The 17369-nt window shown below is 50.5% G+C and overlaps 1 protein-coding gene across 1 annotated transcript in view; it reads right to left on the bottom strand.

Moving 5' to 3' along the window:
• Window positions 1-4020: 4020 nt before the first annotated feature.
• Window positions 4021-17369, bottom strand: part of SRRM4 (serine/arginine repetitive matrix 4) — a gene marked incomplete at both ends in the record, with an annotated part of 45337 nt that continues 31988 nt past the window's right edge. The window contains 5 exons of the mRNA XM_082491877.1: window positions 4021-4315; window positions 4921-5067; window positions 6732-6842; window positions 7238-7459; window positions 9043-9380. Of these exons, the coding sequence (XP_082348003.1) occupies window positions 4021-4315; window positions 4921-5067; window positions 6732-6842; window positions 7238-7459; window positions 9043-9380 (1113 nt within the window). The remainder of the gene's footprint in view (window positions 4316-4920; window positions 5068-6731; window positions 6843-7237; window positions 7460-9042; window positions 9381-17369) is intronic.

Raw genomic sequence — 17369 nt, 5'->3', positions numbered from 1 at the left:
GAGTGGGTGCTGCTGTGACACATACTCTGCTGGGGAAAGGCAACCAGGGCACTTGGGGGATAGAAACAAAATTGTGGGCAGGAAAGAGCCTCTGTATAGGAGGAAAGCAAAACCCTCTGAGATACCGCCTCCAAAAGATGGCTGAGATGTTTTCCTGAAGCCTTGCTGCTCTGGGTGAGGCTGCGGCCGTCCCTGGGCATCCCTCATGCAGCCGACCGCAGGCGAGCAGTGATTCACCAACACCCAAATGACCAAGTTGCCTTTCCACCAGGTGAACGCTGCTCCTTGCAGAGAGCACCAGCAGCAATCTGAGATGCTAGACGTGGAGCAAAAATCCATGAAAGCGATAAGCGAGTGAAACGTTAGAAAAGAAAAAGCGCTGGCAAAAGGCACAGAGACAGAAAAGCTTCTCGCAAACCAACAGAAAACCCAGTTGTCGACCGACAGGGAAGGTCATGTTCCAGATTGTACTAAAAATCTTAAATAAGTTAAAAAATAAATACCACCACTGAGGAAAACTCATATGTATATGCACATGTGCACATACACATATACACACACATATACGTACACACACGGACTTAGTTAGGTCCTGTCACCAGAGGTCTGGATTTTGCAAGCATCTTCAGCGTGGATCACTCTCTCACGGCCTTATTTCTTTACTTTTCCCATGGGTGGGTCATCGCGCAGTGATAAACACGGCAGGGGAGTCCTAGCGACGGCATCCTCCCAGGGAAACCAGCGGTGCCTGTGCAGAGCAGCTCGGTTTCGGGTTGTGCGCTGGCTGCGGAGCCAAGGGAAACAGCAGCAGCCGCCAGCTGGCACCCGGCCGGCACGAGCACGCACTGGGGCGAGACTTTCCCTTGCAGCACTGCAAATTGCCCTTTGCTCGGCCGGCCGGCAAGCAGACCCTCACTGTCACCTCTGTGAGGTCCTAGACCCATTTCTCTGGTGACATCCATCGCATTCCTGCACAAATCTAATGAGAAACCCTAGATTTTAACATGAAAACAGACAAACAGCTCTGCCCTGCATCCCTCTGGCCGTCACACTCTCTCCACTCTGCTCTGGAGAGTGCAACTGAAGGGACACGTTGGTAGTAGGAGTGACCATCACTCCTCCAGCCACCTTGATGAGAGGGGCCAGCACTGTAAACCTTTACGTGAGAACAGCGGCACAAATACATTCCAACAAACAAACAGATCCAAAAATAACTTATTGTTCCAAAAAAAAAAAAATAGAATAAATAAATACTGGTAATGGTGACCACCTGCATCCATTCTGATATACAATTAAAAATAGTATAATAATAAATAAATAAATAAATAAATAAAGAGGTTTACTTCGACGCAAGTCTGCTTGGGAAACCCCAGGAGCATTTAGCTGCCACGGACTGTACAAGCGGAGGCAGTCCTCGAAGCATGGATCAGCCGGATGGGTACGAGAGCCACCGTCAGCCCCGCGCAACCCTTGGAGTCACCTCCTGTCCCACAGTCGGCGGGTGCTGCTGCCCCGATGCAGTGCTTTGATCATCTGTCCCCAGCCACGAGGAACTCGAGTCAATGCTGTGTTTTGATATTTATACCAGCTGCACAAAGCCCCGCTTCTTTTCTTTCCTAGTTTTTGACCTCTCAGCTCGCTGCTTCCTTGCTACAGATGCAAGTGTGCGTTAGGGTGCATTAAGGGGTATGGGGCTACTCTTGAAACGCTGCTAGACTTGGGGCTTGGGCTCCCATTGCTGCTTTTGGTTCTTCCCAGGGAATAGAAGGACGGAGCATTTCAACATCAAACTGGGAGAGACTCTTTGGGGAAGAAGCATGAGGTTTTCAGCCCTTTACGAGAAGGGAGTTCACTGCAGAAGATGGCCAAGGGGCCACTGTCAGGGCCAGGGCAGGAGGAAGGGCAGTGGCGCCCTGCTGCAAGAACACCCTGTCTTTGATCCCTCGATCACAGCCCTAGAGCGTTTGCTCAGCCCTACCAGGAACGCTTTTCTTTATGTCCTAGAAAGTGGCTTCCCAGGAGACGGACTCATGTCCCCACCAAGCCACCGACCATACCAGTGCCCTGCGCTCTGCCTCATCCACCCTCATCTTCAAATTACCTGCAGAGAGCAAGGCAGGGGATGAGGGATGGGGAAAAGGGGGGGGGGGGCTTTGGGGGTTGAAGGCACAGGATGAGAGAGACCAGCAGTAAGAGGATACTGGGGAAAAGGGACCTCTGGCATAAAACTTCCCTTTGTACCATCCAGGTGGAAATACACTCCATGCTGCTGTACTTTCTAACAGATAACAGGTTTATATGCTTGCTAAGGCAATCATCCAGCTCCACCAGAACACCACGTGGTGCTTGGCCTTCCTCTGCTTGCGGCTTTGCCCCTTTACCTGCTGCCAGTGGGACTGGGGGACTGCAGGTAACTCTTCACCTGGGGGTGATGGTGCATTTCTTTCTACCCCCTCTCCTCCTCCAGCAGCTGCTGGCTCCACTTGGCCCTTTTCTGTGACACCTAAATGACACACCTCTTTGACTCATTAAGCTCAAACTCGTTAATAATCATGCAGGATGGAAGGGGAGGGGATGGAAAAAGGGAGGGAGGGAAAGCCTTAAACCCAAATTAGCGTCTCTAAGCACCCAGGTGTTGTAAGAGAAAGAAACTCCTCAGCACCAGCTCAGCTTGTGCTGGGAGAAGCCTTTGTTACCCTGCAAAACACGGTAATTGCGCAGGCGGCTGGGCTGGCAGGGAGACAAAACCCCGGGGCCCAGGGCGGCCCGGGCAGGCAGGGCCCTCCTGCCGCTGCCTGCGGCTTCTTGGAAAAACAGACAATTAGAGGGGGACCCTTTCTGTCCCCCTGCACCGCTCCATCCTCCCAGCAACAAAATTGGGGTGCAAGTGCATCATCCTGCCCAAGCCCCGCAGCGTGGCTGCCTCAGCAGGAGCCTGAGGGTCTCAAGGAGAAATGATTTCCTGAAATCCCCCAGGCACTGCTTAAAATTACTGCCTGTTATGAGGAAGGGGAATTGGGGTCCTCTGGCTCATGCAATGCCCTTTTCACCTGCATGCTTTCGCTACACCCCGCAGCTAGGCTGTCTCTTTATCTCCTTACAGTCCCACCAGCGTTGCACTCCGAAGGGGAAGGCTCCCTTCAGAAAAACCTAAACCCAAACCGCAAGAGGGTTCCTCCGAGAAGGGAGCCCCATGGCCCCCACCTCCCACGCCACGGTCTGACCCCTCGGAGTGCAGCGTGGCACCGGCTCCCCTCTCCCTTGTACCCCACCGGCCCCACATCTGCTGCAGACCTCAGCAGCTTGTTTGCAAGCAAGTCACAGTGCTGGGGGAGGCTAAAACAACCCTGCAAAAGATGATGCGTACCTGGATGGGAGAAAAAGAGGAAATGGCCTTTTTTTTCCCCAGGGAATTACGTCAGAAGGGATTTCCAGCCTTCTTTTTATAGCAGGGACTGGTTGACCGGCAATAAATATTCTCTCATGGAAGAGGCCTGCTGCAGAGTGGGCAGAAACTCTGGAGGAGAGACCCAAAGGACCTGATATTTGCCTTGGAGGGGACAGGTCACCCCCACTCATCACCGAAGCTTCCCAGCAAATTCCTCCCTAATTGGGTCTCTCCCTCCAACAGAAGTTAACTTGCTGGCTCCTGGTTTGATGGAAGAGCAAGGAGCTGAGTTCTTTCCTTTGGACCAGCTGGTAGCGCTTTGGAGAGCGGCAGCGATGGGTAGATGTTGGGGAGGATGGAGCAGGTCTGTCGTGACAGACCCTCTGAAGCACCGACCCTTCTTCCAGCCCTGGCCGGGGGAGCTGGGATGGATCCACCCGCTCCATAAGGCAGCGAAGGGGCTGCGCTGGGCGCATGGGGGCTCTTACTCCAAACCGGGGAAGGGGGATCCAGCACTGCCACCACATCAGTATCGGGGATGATTGCTATCGATGGCCAGGTAGGTGGGAAGGAAGCGAAGAATGCCAGGAATCTGGAGGCGAAGACAGCACAGGAGCCATCGGGGGCACTCCCTAGCGACGAAGGCTGTCAGAGCTGCCTCCTGAGTCATAGCTCCTGCTCCTGCTGCGGCTGCTCCTGGGGCCTGAACTCCGGCTGTGGCTGCTCCTGGGGCCCGAACTCCGGCTGCGGCTCCTGCCCTCAGCGCTGCTGCTGCTCCAGCTTCGGCTCCGGCTTGTTCGGTAGCTGGAGTAGCTCCGGCTCCTGCTTGGGGAGCGGCTAAAGCTGCTGTACCAGGAGGAATAGCTGCTGGCGCTGCTGGAGGAGGAGGGACTGGGACGGTAGTAAGGGATGGGGCGTTTGCGGGCACTGTGGGGACAGAGAAATGTGGGTTACCAGCGACACAAGGATGGATTTACTGCCAAAATCTCCAAAAAACACTGGTTACTTTGCACAACTGTCCCCCAAAATGTGATTGTGATTCTTTAAAAGAAAGAAAAGGAAGAGATCAGGTAGTTGACAGGCTTTGGGATTCAAACCACCCACTTTTAGGGCCCTGGGGAATGCCCCAAGCACCAAGTCTTAGGCTGGGCTCTGCCTGATGCTGTCCCAAAGAGCCCTCAGCATGAAGCTTAGAATCAATGTTTGACTCCGTCTACAGTGTGGGACATCTACCACAGGAGAGGATGAAACAAAAAGCCTGGGGGGGGATGGTCCTGGTACCTGCCAGGTGAGTCCCAGCTCTGACTTCACCTGCCTTTTTTCTTTGTTGTAATTGAGACACCCCCTCCTCCGTCTCTAGCTGGAAATTCCCAAGCTCTAGGAGGCGCGGAAGGGCCTGCTGATCAGGCTCAGGGAAACCGGTCTCCTCCAGCAACCTCCGCTGGCAAGGGCTGGGACCCAAGGACAGCCCACCTTCTCCCTGGGAGCACCAGCTGAGCCTGTCTCCAAATGATGGGACCATGTCCCCTTACCTTGTGATGCGCCGAGCTTCAAGGTGGCTGGGAGAGTCTCTCCTGCGTTTCCTCAGGGGTGAATAGGACCGTTGCCGCCGCTGCCGGTCACGCTCCCTGTGCGACTCCTTCTCACTAGAGCCGTACTTGTGCTCTCGCTCACGGTCTCTGGGGAAGGCACAGATTGGCAACTGTCACTGCTGGGTTTTTGCGGGGTGGCTTTTGGATGTGGAGGCAACAGCCCATGAAGGCACAGATGAGCGGAAGGACAATTAGCTCCAAAAGGGACCACTCTAAGCAAAGTGCTCTGGTGGCATCAGCCCTGCACACACTGACTTAGCTGGACAAAGAGACACTCATCTCGCTAGACAGATGGACACCCATAAATTGTATCTGGGGGGTTCAGTAGTGTCTCCTGATGGCCCTGCGCTGCTGAGCTAAGATGGCTTCCATGTACCTGTGTCTGTGGAAGCACTCTGTATTTAGTTCTACTAAAATTGCTCTTGCTGGCCGTGCTGCAGAAGCAGGCAAGAACAACCCTGCCAGCAAGCCCCACGTGAGCAGAGGGCCCCCAGCATCCCTGCAGGGCTGCGCAGCTCTGCATGGCTCGCCAGAAGGAGTGCCGGTGTTGCTATGGTTTTCTCTTTTGTTAAATTCCCGTACACGTCAGCACAGGCCCTTCTGTGGAGTGTAGCTGACTTCACACACCCTGCTCAATGCCAACTGCGAAGCGACATGTTACAGGTCAAGGGCCTGATCCTTGCACGCAGGAAATATTCTCCTACACCAGTGCAGGGATTGTCACAGCCTGCAAGAATCAAACCTTGGGAATGTAACATTTTAAGGGTGCAAAATGTTCACAGTAGGCTCAGCAGCAGTTGTTACCGGAAAAAAAAAACTGTCGAAAGGCACCACTAGGGCTGAGCTGTGAGATGTGTGTTTTCTATGGGGTGCGGAAGGAATAATCACCTGGACTGTGTTTCCCCCTGCAATGCTGCTTGAGTGCCAGCACGAGGGTACCCGGCATATGCCCACGCAGGAGGGGCACTTCCCAGGGCCTGACACCTCTTTGGCAAAGCCATGATTCTGAAAAGCAGAGTGTCTTTTCTTACTGCAGTAAGATCCCTCTCTGGCAAGGGCTGCAGCCCTGCTGGCTGCTCCTCGGGTGATGAAAGCTGGGGGCAGACCCAACTGGACCCTAACGCTCTGCCCACAATTTACACCAACATGATAGAGAGGGGCAGTCCCCAAGTTTTCCTATGAGGCGTCTTCCACTCGCATGAGCCCTGGCAAACACCACCGAGCAGCCATCTGTGCACTCTTGGCTGCATAGCGTGTCCCCTGCAAGGGCTTGGAGCGGAGGAACAGCCGCTTCACATGCCACACGCTCGGAGTGTAAGATACCATGATGCTTCAAAGCCAGGGATAAACCAGGTCTCCCTCCCAGCAACCTAACCCCAAAAGTGCTTTGTGTGAAATTCCCCTGAATCAACGCAGGGCAGTCCTTGGCTACAGGAAATCCAGTTTTCCCACAGAAAGTGAAAGGCTCATCTCTGGGCTCTTCCATCAGCAACCAGCACCAGCTCTGGGGCAATAAATGGTGAGAAATTTCCAGTGGATGAGGGCCAACATAACATACTGCCATATGCCTTACTCCCTGTCCCCCTGCTCCCTCTCACCCCAGTGCTGAGGATTAAAGCACCCAGTAAGAAAGCTGAGGGAGCAGTTTAGGACTGGCAGAAGGAGCTGGCAGCCATGATGGAGTCCAAACAAGTGACAGAGGCAGCGGGAAAGCGTGAGGCAGCAGATATCACATGAGGAGACAGCTGTACCTGCTGGGGCTGTAGCGGGAGTAACTGGGGCTCCGACGAGGCCTTGAACTCCTGCTCCCAGGACTTCTTTTGCAGGATTTGGAGGAATAGCTGGGGGAATGTGAAGAAGACCTAGGGATAGGGAAGAATGATAAAAGAGTTAAAGATGGAGGTGTTTAAGGCCAGGTTGGATGGGGCTTTGAGCAACCTGGTCTAGTGGGAGGTGTCCCTGCCTACAGCAGTGGGGTTGGAACTCAATGATCTTCAAGGTCCCTTCCAACCTAAACCATTCTATGGTGCTGGAGGGTGAGGCTGTACCAGACTCCTCCAAATGTGGGCTCATGGGGTGAAGAGATGCCCCATATTTCATGGTCTCAGCTCAGCTCTGTGTGGCCAGTTCACCACAAGCCATGTGGATCTCTAGGCACCCCCCAAACTCTTACACGTCCTCCTGCAAGGAGCCTGCCAGCCTGCAAGAGTTAGACATTGCCCAGGATCACAGAGACAGCTGTTTTAGCCAGTCTTACCTCTTTCCTGAAGAGCAGGACCTGCTTCGGGAGTACCTGGGAGAAGCCTTGTGGTGTGAGGAATGGGAGTGGCTGGAATGGCTGGAGCCGCGGGAAGATCTGCCCGTGCTGGTGTACGACTCGCTGCGGGAACATGGCCTTAGAGGGGAACTGTGGGTTGGGGACGGGAGGAAGTTTCGCTTCTTCTCCTCTGAACAGCTGAGACACAAGGACAGGCACCCTCTGTGAACATATATTTGGATAGTCATTGAAGCTGTGGCTGAACTGGGACTGGTCCCTGGCTGAGGGGAGCACCACACTCCAGCCAACAAGTACTCCCATCCTCCCATTCCCCAACGGGGGATAAAGACGACCTCCTGGCTCCCCAGGCTGCTGTTGCAGAAGACCCTGTGTGTGTGGGTCAGAGCCCAAGAGCTCACCCTCCAGGCTGTGGAAGAGGTCTCGGGTGGCATGAAGGGCAGCTCTTCTGCCCCATGCCCAACACACCAGAGGTGTCTGGTTGGCAGAGCCTGGGTCCAGCCAGTGAGTGGTGCAGGTCCTGGGGAGGGAGCGAGGTGAGAACTGCTGGAACAAGGGAAAACTGGAGCAGGACAGGGCAAGGGCCTGTGCTCCAGCCTGGCTGCGGAGCAGCACCAGCGGGCACGTCCCATTGCCTTTGGACAGAGCTGCATGAATTCCTTCACTTCCAGAAGTGCCCTGGCTATCAACTGGTGTTAGAGCCCAGCAGCAAGGCAGCCTCCCAGCAGCCAGGGCCAGCTGCAATCCCAGCTCCACCCATGTGAAGGCAGAGTTATCCCACTGGACTCAATGTGAAAAGTATATACAGCCCTAAAATTTTACCCTCTGGCTGAAGATTGAGGGCTTGTTCTTCCTAACACCAATTCCCCTCGCTCCCTCTCCTCTCTCCTTCAGTGCTCCCACCCCGAGACTGCATCCTGGCTCTAACTTTCAGCATTTAAGACCCGAGGGCCTGAGCTGGAAGAGCTCCCTAACACCACTGCTTGAGCAAAGCCTTGGGTACCCGCCACCGTGCTTCAGCGCCTCCATCCCCAACATCACCCGGCAAACCCCCAGGAATGGGAGGTGATGATGGAGGCTGGCATCTCCTCCCCTCTCTTGATGATGACCTGTGGCACTGGATGGTGATTTCACTCCTCTCCCTGTCCCTGATGCCCCGCGGCCCCACCGCACAGAGCTGCTGCTGTGTTATCCCACACCTGCCCCTCCCTGTGCTCCCCACCTACAGGAGATCCTATCCCATCACCCAGGACCCGTGCTGAACAAGCTGGAAAGGGCCAGGCTGGATTTGGCTCGTTGGACAGGTGAAAGAACAGCCCATACTGGTTTTAGCAAAAATGAACCCCGCTCCCCTTCCCCACAGTAAGTGGAGGAGGAGAATTAGCACGGCAACCCCCTGATGTACCTTCCTAAACTTTGCCCAGAAGGGCCGGCAACTCTTTTCTTTGACATGGCCATGTCCGTCTGAGCAGGGCTGTGTTCAGGACACGGCTCAACCCAGGGCCAAACCCTGCATTAGCCACATTCATGCCAGAAAAGCCGGCACAGGCGATGCCCAGGGGTGTGATGGCTGGGTTTCATCCTCCTCCTCAGGCTACAGTATTGGTCATCGCTGCGTTGTGGACTCCAGACTGGCAAGACCGTGGGTCCGATTTATATCTAACTGCCTCCAGACCACAAAAACCTCCCTGCCAGCTCACCACCGCAGCCAGCGAGTGGGCAGGAGATACAGAGCAACAACGTACCAGGTATTTGGCTGCCAGCAGCAGCTACTGGTAATCACTGACCTTCGGTCTTGTCCCTGGGCATCTGGAGACAGATTTTCCAAAGCTGTTCCCTTGGTCTGGGAAAAGCAACTGGTGAAGGAATTTCCTGAATCAGAGCTGTTATCGCTGTTGGCCAGTTTGGGCTTCCCGGACGAGAAGGCATGGCCAAAGCCATCATGGACTAGACTTCTTTTCTCCTGGCTGTCCTTTGACCTGGATGAGCTCGTTTGAGTGGAGGGAGGGGAGGAAGTATCGTTTCCTGAGTCATATTCATGATACTCTCCGTTCTGGCTGGCTAGGTTGCCAGGTGGGCTGTCTGTTTTGGTAAAGAGGTCAGCAGAAGACCCTGACTGAGAGATCTGAAAGCAAAAAAGCCATTTGGCATTGTTTGAATGGTTTTTAGGGGAGAGTTGGTTTTGGTTTTACTTTGCTTTTTTTTTTTTTTTTTAAATAAACTCAGAAATTTTACCGTCATGATGCACTGAAACAAAAGGAAAGGAAAGAAACAAAGGAAGAAAGAAAGAAAGAAAGAAAAAGAAAAAGAAAGAGGAGAAGTAAACAAAAGCACATATCCCTGAAAGAAATCCACAGTAAGAAGAAACTTCTTTTCCCCCTGCTATGATAACGGGAAGATTTAGAGATCATGCAAAGAGTATCAGCATGCGATTCATGTTAAACAAAAAGAGTTCAACAACATAAACGGGCAACCAAAGAATCAAAATAGCTAACTAAATAAAAAAGGTGTAACAGAGGACAAAGCCCTTATTTAACCTTAAAGAGAGGGAGGGGAAAAAAAAAAAAAAAGGGAATATACATATAAAAGCCCTACATAATCCTTGGAAAGAAAACAAAAATGAAACAAAATCTTAAATGAGGGAATTTTTTAAGCTTCTTTATTAAAGAGGCTGAATGAATGTCACTAAAATAAGCAAAGAAAAATCAAATCAATTTAAGGGCTTCTGTACAAAGTAAAAACTGGCAAATAAACAAGCTTATAACTTTGAAACAAATAAAAAAAAAAAGAAAAGAAAAGGAGGGGGAGGGGAAAAAAAAGAAAAATCCCTCTGGAAATAAAAGGTATACAGATACTTCTTTGTGTGCTTTTTTCCCCCTGAAGAAGATATAGCTAATGCGCTCAAGTGACCTCTAATAAATTCCCTGGTGTCTTGCGGATAGCATCCACTTACCCATCAAGAACTCCTCCTTTAGTAGGTAAGGTGTAAGAAAAAAGGAAGAGCGGGCAACATAAGTCCATCATTAGAGTCTCAAATTACATGAAAAAAACATAAACCCTCTCTTCAATCCACACTGCCAACTGTTCGCTCGCCTCCTCTATGCAAATGTCATGACTGCGTTTTGTCTGCTTGCTTGTCTCACCTATTCCTCATTTTTGTTTCCTTCTGCTTTAAATTAGGCCGTGCAGCCCATTCCTGGGGGCTGGTGGCTTGTGCCGAAAAGTCGCAGCTTGCACTAAAGCCCCTTGGGTTTCATGGAAGTGACAAAGGGAACTCAAGGGAGAGAAGAACCAGAAAAATAAAGTAGAGGAGGAAAAGTTTCCTCCCCACATTGCGTTGGAGACCTATGGGGAAGGAGACGACAGCTCTGCTCCTGCCAGCCTCTGTGTGGGGGTGCAGCCATACCCTGGCTGGGTTTTGGTGGGTTGCTGAACCCAACGGGGTCAGCAAGGACCCCAAACCCACAATGGCTGTCCCGGGCAGGGCTGTTGTCTGGGACCCTGAGCACCACCAAGGGCATTTACATCATTTGAGTATTTTACAGTTCAGTTTTAACTCCACTGGCATTTGCCTGAGTCAGTCCAGGAATGCACCGGCACCGGGAGTGCGGCTGTGTTAGTGCTAACGTCTGCCCTTACAATGGCGTGTGAATTCGGGCCAAATGCAGACCCAGCACATCTACACATTCATGTGGCCGCCTCCTCTTTCACTCAGATGCTCTGCTCTCCTCATCCCCGCCCATAAGGTTTGGTCCAGGGTCCTTAGAGTGGAGACACATACGTTTGGTTCCCCCCCCACTCAGGATAGTCCTCCAACACGATCCCAGCAAGCTGTGCTCCCTCAAGACACCTGCGTATGTCCTCACACTGCGTTCTGGGGCATGCAATACCTTACCTCTACACCACGCTCTCCACACTAGGGACCTGGGCCATGCCCTCACAAATCTGGGTTATTCTGAGATGAGAAAACCACATTGCAATGTTGGTAATATCTCAGGGAGCAGAGGAGACTTGGATCAGCTGTCACACAGCAGGGAGAGGGCCAGTCCCTTCGGAGAGCTTAGCCCTGGACTGGCTGGCACAGGGACAGGGCTCTTTCTCATCCGCATCTGGGGCTACAGACCCAGCCTGTGTTACTTTTTACATGGTGCTCCTTCATGCCATTAGATGGTGCCTTCACATCTACCCTCCTGCCAGTGGCATCTGATCTGGGTGAAACCCTGGGTGAAACCAGAGCAGAGCTACTAACACACACAGTGGCTCTCAGCACCCAGTCTGTGGAATGACAACTGCCCACAATGTCCTCATGCTCTGAAAACACCTGGAGTTGGAGGATCTCCAAGTACTTCCTACCATTGTCAGAGAGAGAAGCACTACTGTTTCTGGGGTAAGGGACAGAGGGACACGAATCGGTTCATTCCAGCAAATGCATCCTAGAGCTGGGGACTCCTCCATCCCCACCCCATACTAACTTCTAAGCTGCGCTCAGTTGTAACTTGGAGGCATTGGGAGCCTCAGCAGTGGTAATGCAGTGATCCTTCTTCACTAGCCAACTTGTACCTTGAACGCAGAAGCCCTGAACAGAGCAGAAATATCTCCCAAACGTTCCCAACTAGGAACGAGTAGAGACACACATAACAAGTCCTCATTTTGGCATCTGGTCCTGCTCCTTGCTACTTCTCAGCTCTAGTACTTCTCTAACAGTCTTTGTTTACTCCAGTAGAAATTGGAATGTCAAAGGAACATAAGGGAGCCAGGTGTCCGTCTGTCCTCCACTTTTAATCAATTCTTTCTGAAACTCTGATGCCACATCCAGAGCTCCGAGAGAACCGGCCTCCTTGCTATGAACCACTGCGCTCCCCCCAGCCACATCCCTGAAGATACAGGATTACACTTTTAAATGAGCACCAGAGTTTTTTATTTAAAGATGTATTATGGTTGGCATTAGATCAGAACCCTAAACAGGAGACAACCAGCTTTTGATCACCTTTAATTTACAGGCATAAATGCACCACGTGAGGTATGCTCTGGCTACAGAGATAGGAAAGGCCTGGAGTGGGCACCGACCCCAGCATCACATGCACAAACACCTCACTTGTGTTCCCTCCCAGTCTAAACGAAAAGGCCTTTATTTCTGCCAAGAAATACAGCAGTTTCTTGGCATTTCTAAACTGGCTTTTAAGACTGCTGTTGGGACCTGGGATGTATGTTCTTGCTTTCCCTTCGCTGAAGTCTACCTTCAAAGTAGCAACTGTTGTCAGCACATCACAAAATCTGTCAAGTCACTGGGGGATCAACAACCTCCTCTGTAGCTCAACATATGTGGTAGCAGCATTCTGGGAAGAGGCAACATGGATATCAGTGAAATACAGAGCCCACAGCCTTCGTGAGGAGTGGAGAGTCTGACCTGAGCAACGCAGGTGCCGAGGGGAGGGACAGCAGCTCCCAGCCCCACCACCTCGAGACACCAGGCCGGAGCCTGTAGCTTCCTGCAGACCGTAGGGGAGATTTCTGTCCTGCAGCAAAAGCCAAGACAAGTCTCAGGATGCTTAACTCGCCTGTCTGCTTGGAGACATAGTCCTCATCTAACGACCTTGGCTTTGCTTCTCGTCCCATTTTTACGAGACAGATACCGAGCACCACGTCTGAAAACACTGTGCAGAGCTCAATTGAATTCTAATGGCTTTTTATTTTTCTAGGGTGTCTTAAAAAGAGTCTGCTCTTTCATGAATCTAATTTTCTCTATGCGAACATTTGGATTTTTTTCCCCCCCTCTCTAATAAGTAATTAAATAATCTCAATGAACTTTGCTTTCTCCAGCTTTCAGCAGGGGACCTACTGCTGCCCTCAAGGGAACCCAAGATATATATTTATTGGATTTTTTTTTGTTTCAAGTCATTATTTAATCAAGATGAAGGGGGAGTAGAAATGAGGCCCTCACTCATACTCCAGACTGTAATTTTGAGTGCAATACTAGACCAAGAGGCAGTGCAGTCTAATAGGTTACAAAAATGCAATCACTACTCATCTTCCAATTAAACCAAACAAGTCCATTTAATGCGCTGCAACCAGCCCTGAGGCAAGAGATGACTACATATTTTCTCAGCTATAAGGGGACTGAGATCCATCAATGGGCAGCATGGCACAGCCTCACTTATAGTTGGAGGATTTCTTTCTTGGGTCTTTTTTCTCTTGTTTTGCCATTCACTTGAAAGTGGAGTTAATTTCTTTTTCAGAGGTGCATAATGTCTCCCTTTCTCTCTTTTTCTGTGCATTGTAATAATGAAAGGAACAAAAAACTTGTGTCAATGACCCCGGGCAGCCTTGCTCTCAGTGAGGGCCCAGCAGACATCTGCCGAGGAGCAGCACCTGCCGAGAGGGGCTGCTTCAGGGAATGATGCCCTTTGCCTGGTCTGGGGTACCTCCATCTTCCAGGGCTGGGGCTGGAGGGACGCCTTCACCTGGGGAAAATAGGCTCACCTCTGCTAATGATTTGCCCCAGCTGAAAAGCCCACCTCTTATAAAGGGAGTGAAAAACATAGCAGTGCTGTAGGAATACAATAAAACCCCTTTTAGCACAATTATGAATCCCTGACTCAAGGAATATTGAATGGAAAAATATCCTTCCTCCCCCGCTCTCGCTAGGTGGAGAGTTCAGGGTGAGGCTTTCTCTCCCACAAGGGCTAAGCTAAGTCCAGGAGCATGGAGGCAATGACACAACTCTCCCTGCAAGGTCAGAGCTTGGTTTTTTTGGGGCAGGATGGCAACACTGCTGAGCAGCCTGGCTCACGGATCCATGGCTGGGGGTAAATTCCTGAGAACGCCAGGCAAAGGTTTGTTCCTTTGCAAAGAACTTTGCAGCCTGCTGGGGTGCAGCCAGTGTCATGGGACGCAGGTCAGCGTGTCCCCAGCTTGGCTCGGGCCAGGCTGGCACTGCTGTGGAGCAAGGGTTTGCCTTCCAGCGCCTCCTTTGGTACCTGGTGTACAGCACAGCCCTCCACAGCTGCAGGTATCCCTCCTTCACCCGGGGCTGCACGCCTCCCTGCGGTCCCAGCACCGAGCTGTGAATTTACTGGACAATAACCAGGGGTAACCTTAGTCCCCTGGCTGGAAGGGGAGAACAGGAAAAGCAAAAAGAGAACAACTTCCATATTTATAGAAGGCTTTGCCTTTCTGTTCTTCAAAGGCCCTGTTTTGTGTCAGAAAAAATGGTGCCTAACAGTTAAAATAACAGGTTTTCCTATGCGAACCAAAACTCAGGCTAGAAAACAGAGAGCAACAGCAAGCCAAGACGCAGGTCTGCTACAAGGTTCCCCGAGCCCTCCTGCACACCCCAGCGCCAGCCCCTGCGCCGTACCTCCTCGCTTCGGCATCTCTGCAGACACGCGAGCACAAAACTAAACAGCGCCATTTGGAACAATCGTACCCCATTGAGCCTCACTGAAAATTTGGCTCAAGCCTATCTTAATTTGTGACATCGTAAACGAGTTTCAGTGGAAGTAAAGGAGCCGGCAAGGCAAGCGTATGCAGCGTACAGTTATCTTCATCAGGTACAACAAAAGCAATTAGATTCATACCCTGCAGGTATTTATATTGCACTGCTCAACTGAAAGCGCAGTGGCATGTAATATATCTTTATCAGTGTGGGATAAAGTGTCTGCAGCGAGTTAGGGGTATTCTGTTCAAAAGTAGATGCTACATATTACCCGCAGTTTCTCTGCATGCTGAGGCACAGACCCACAATCCTGTTCTCGATAGGTGGCTATTGCAGCTGCATGGGATTAAAGGGAGAACGAGAAAGAGAAGCTCGGAAATTCACTGCCAAAAAGAGAAGTAGCAGGGAACGTCGGGATGTTTCTGCATGTGTGCACGCATCAACTTACACATAATGGCAAGAGGGAAAGAAGCAGCAAGGTAGATGCGTGGGCAGGGCATTGTTTTGTGTGGTTTATCCCTCATAAATTACAGGTAGACCTAGTTAGAAAGTGGCTGTTCCAGCAGAAAGGAAGGAAAACCAACCAGGGGGCAGGGTAGGAGGCAAAATTTACCATAAAATACTTCAATTTTTCAGAAGAAAAAGAATATAGAATAAAAATTGACTTAAAAAGCAAAATCTTTGATTCAGAAGTGCTATAGCGTTACCTCATGGGAGCTTGTGTCTCTTCCGCACATTGGGATCTTCCCTGGACAACCCCTTTCCTTTGGGGATATGACAATGCTTCTCCCCAGGTAAGGATGGTTTGGCTTGGAAGCCCAGGCCAGAGGGAAGGGCAGGGAGCGTGACACATCAGCCCCCATGGAGGACTGGAACATGGCATTTTTGCATCCCAATTCTGGAATTTTCCACAAAAATCTGCTCTTTTACAGTAACTTAATTTTGATAAGTGATCAACATTTTCTGCGAGAGCACATTTTCATTTCATAACGCACGCAGGCTGCTCTCAAAGTAGATTCTAACGGAACTAAGCTTATTTATAGAGCAACCATTTAACTCACAAAAAGGAGAGGCATCAAAGAGTTGTGTATAGTCATTAATAAATGAGACCAGAAGTTCCCATTCTATTTTTCCTTTGCCAGTTTTGAGTACCTGATATTTAATGACCGTACTCAGAAAAATTTCAGGGGCAGCACTTAACCAAGTGCTTCAATTTAAACAAGCGCTTAAATGTTCTCTTGAGCGACGTCCCAAGAGAACATGCTTCTTTTGGGGAGCAAAAAGGACACTAGTGGGTTGCATAGTGGGTACTTATACTTCGTAGTCATTGAAACATTTGCCTGTGTTATTAACCCTTACCAGAAAGAATACAGCAGGGGCCTGATGATTTTTACTTTGCAACTATCACTATAAATGCTCCGGTTTTCCCTGCCCTGCAGCTTGTGTGCTCGTTTACCCCAAGTGAAGCAAGTGGAAAAGGGAGCGCAGCATGCTTGAGTTTAGCTCATTTTAAAGCTTTTACAGTTTGAAATTAGAGTTTACTCTTGCTCAGGGAACAGAGCAGCTGGCAGTCAGCCTCACAGGACTCGGGGAGCCTGGCTTAGAGAGGAAACCTAGTACCAATTAAAAACCAGGCTTAGACTTGAAAACATTTCTGTAAAATACGCAGCTTGAAGCAAAAAAAAAAAAAAAAAAAAAAAAAAAATCCTGGTGACACGATGCAGTCTTTGGCTGGTTGTTTTTTGGGACGAGCTCTTAACTCATTTCTACCTTCCCAGGTTGACAGAAGGCAACACCCCAGGCTCATGGCAATAAAAGCTTCATAGCTGTTCTTCTTTCTTTGCATGCGCACACACACATCTAAGCATGGTGTGCATGTTCTGCTATTCGCTCTACCTTATATGGTTTTATAAGCAATGACTCACATGTGCACTACACGCTCAGGAGGTGTATATGACGAGAGCAAATATGCGTATCTACAATGTTGAGAGACAGCTTGTGCCTGTCTGTACCCACATATAATCTCCGTGTATTTTGATTGGAACGCTGCCTGTGTGAGTGAGCGGATAAAGCCTCTCCTCTTGCTGGCACTAGCTATCTCATGTCTGATGTAGCTACTGTGGATCGCTGAGCTATTTCCAGTTGATGACTGGGCGTAAAGGAGAAAATCAGTTCCCTGTTATATACCACTTTGGGGCTTGGAGGGCTCTACTCAAGACACCTCTAACATTACACATCCACACACACAAGTACCAGATTCTGCACTGCCTTGAATCCTATGTCGCAATTTCTCTCTCCAGAATGCCTATCAGATACTAACACCACGATCAAAGAGCATCACACCTCTGCTTTGCAGCTACTGGGAACAAAGGGGAAACGTGCCATGGAAAAGGAAGACTTCATATCAATCTGTATCTAATATTTCTCTCCATCTCTTGCTCCCTCAATTCTAGGGCATATTATATATCATCTCTTTCCATGTATATCGAAAAACATCCCAAGGCACTGAGCCTGATTTTTACCCTCGGCTGCACATGCGGTTCCCATTAGCATCTATGGGAGCTGCTCATAAGTTCTGAATTGGGCTCCTGGGCTTGTCAGTCCAGAGCAGCAGTGATCCTAGAGATCCTGATAGTCAGAAAACATCCCCTGCCCATAATCACCAACTCATTAAATGTA

Source organism: Vanellus vanellus (assembly GCF_965231255.1).
Source record: "Vanellus vanellus genome assembly, chromosome: 16".
Lineage (NCBI taxonomy): Eukaryota > Metazoa > Chordata > Aves > Charadriiformes > Charadriidae > Vanellus > Vanellus vanellus.
This window is presented reverse-complemented; position numbering and strand designations above follow the sequence as displayed.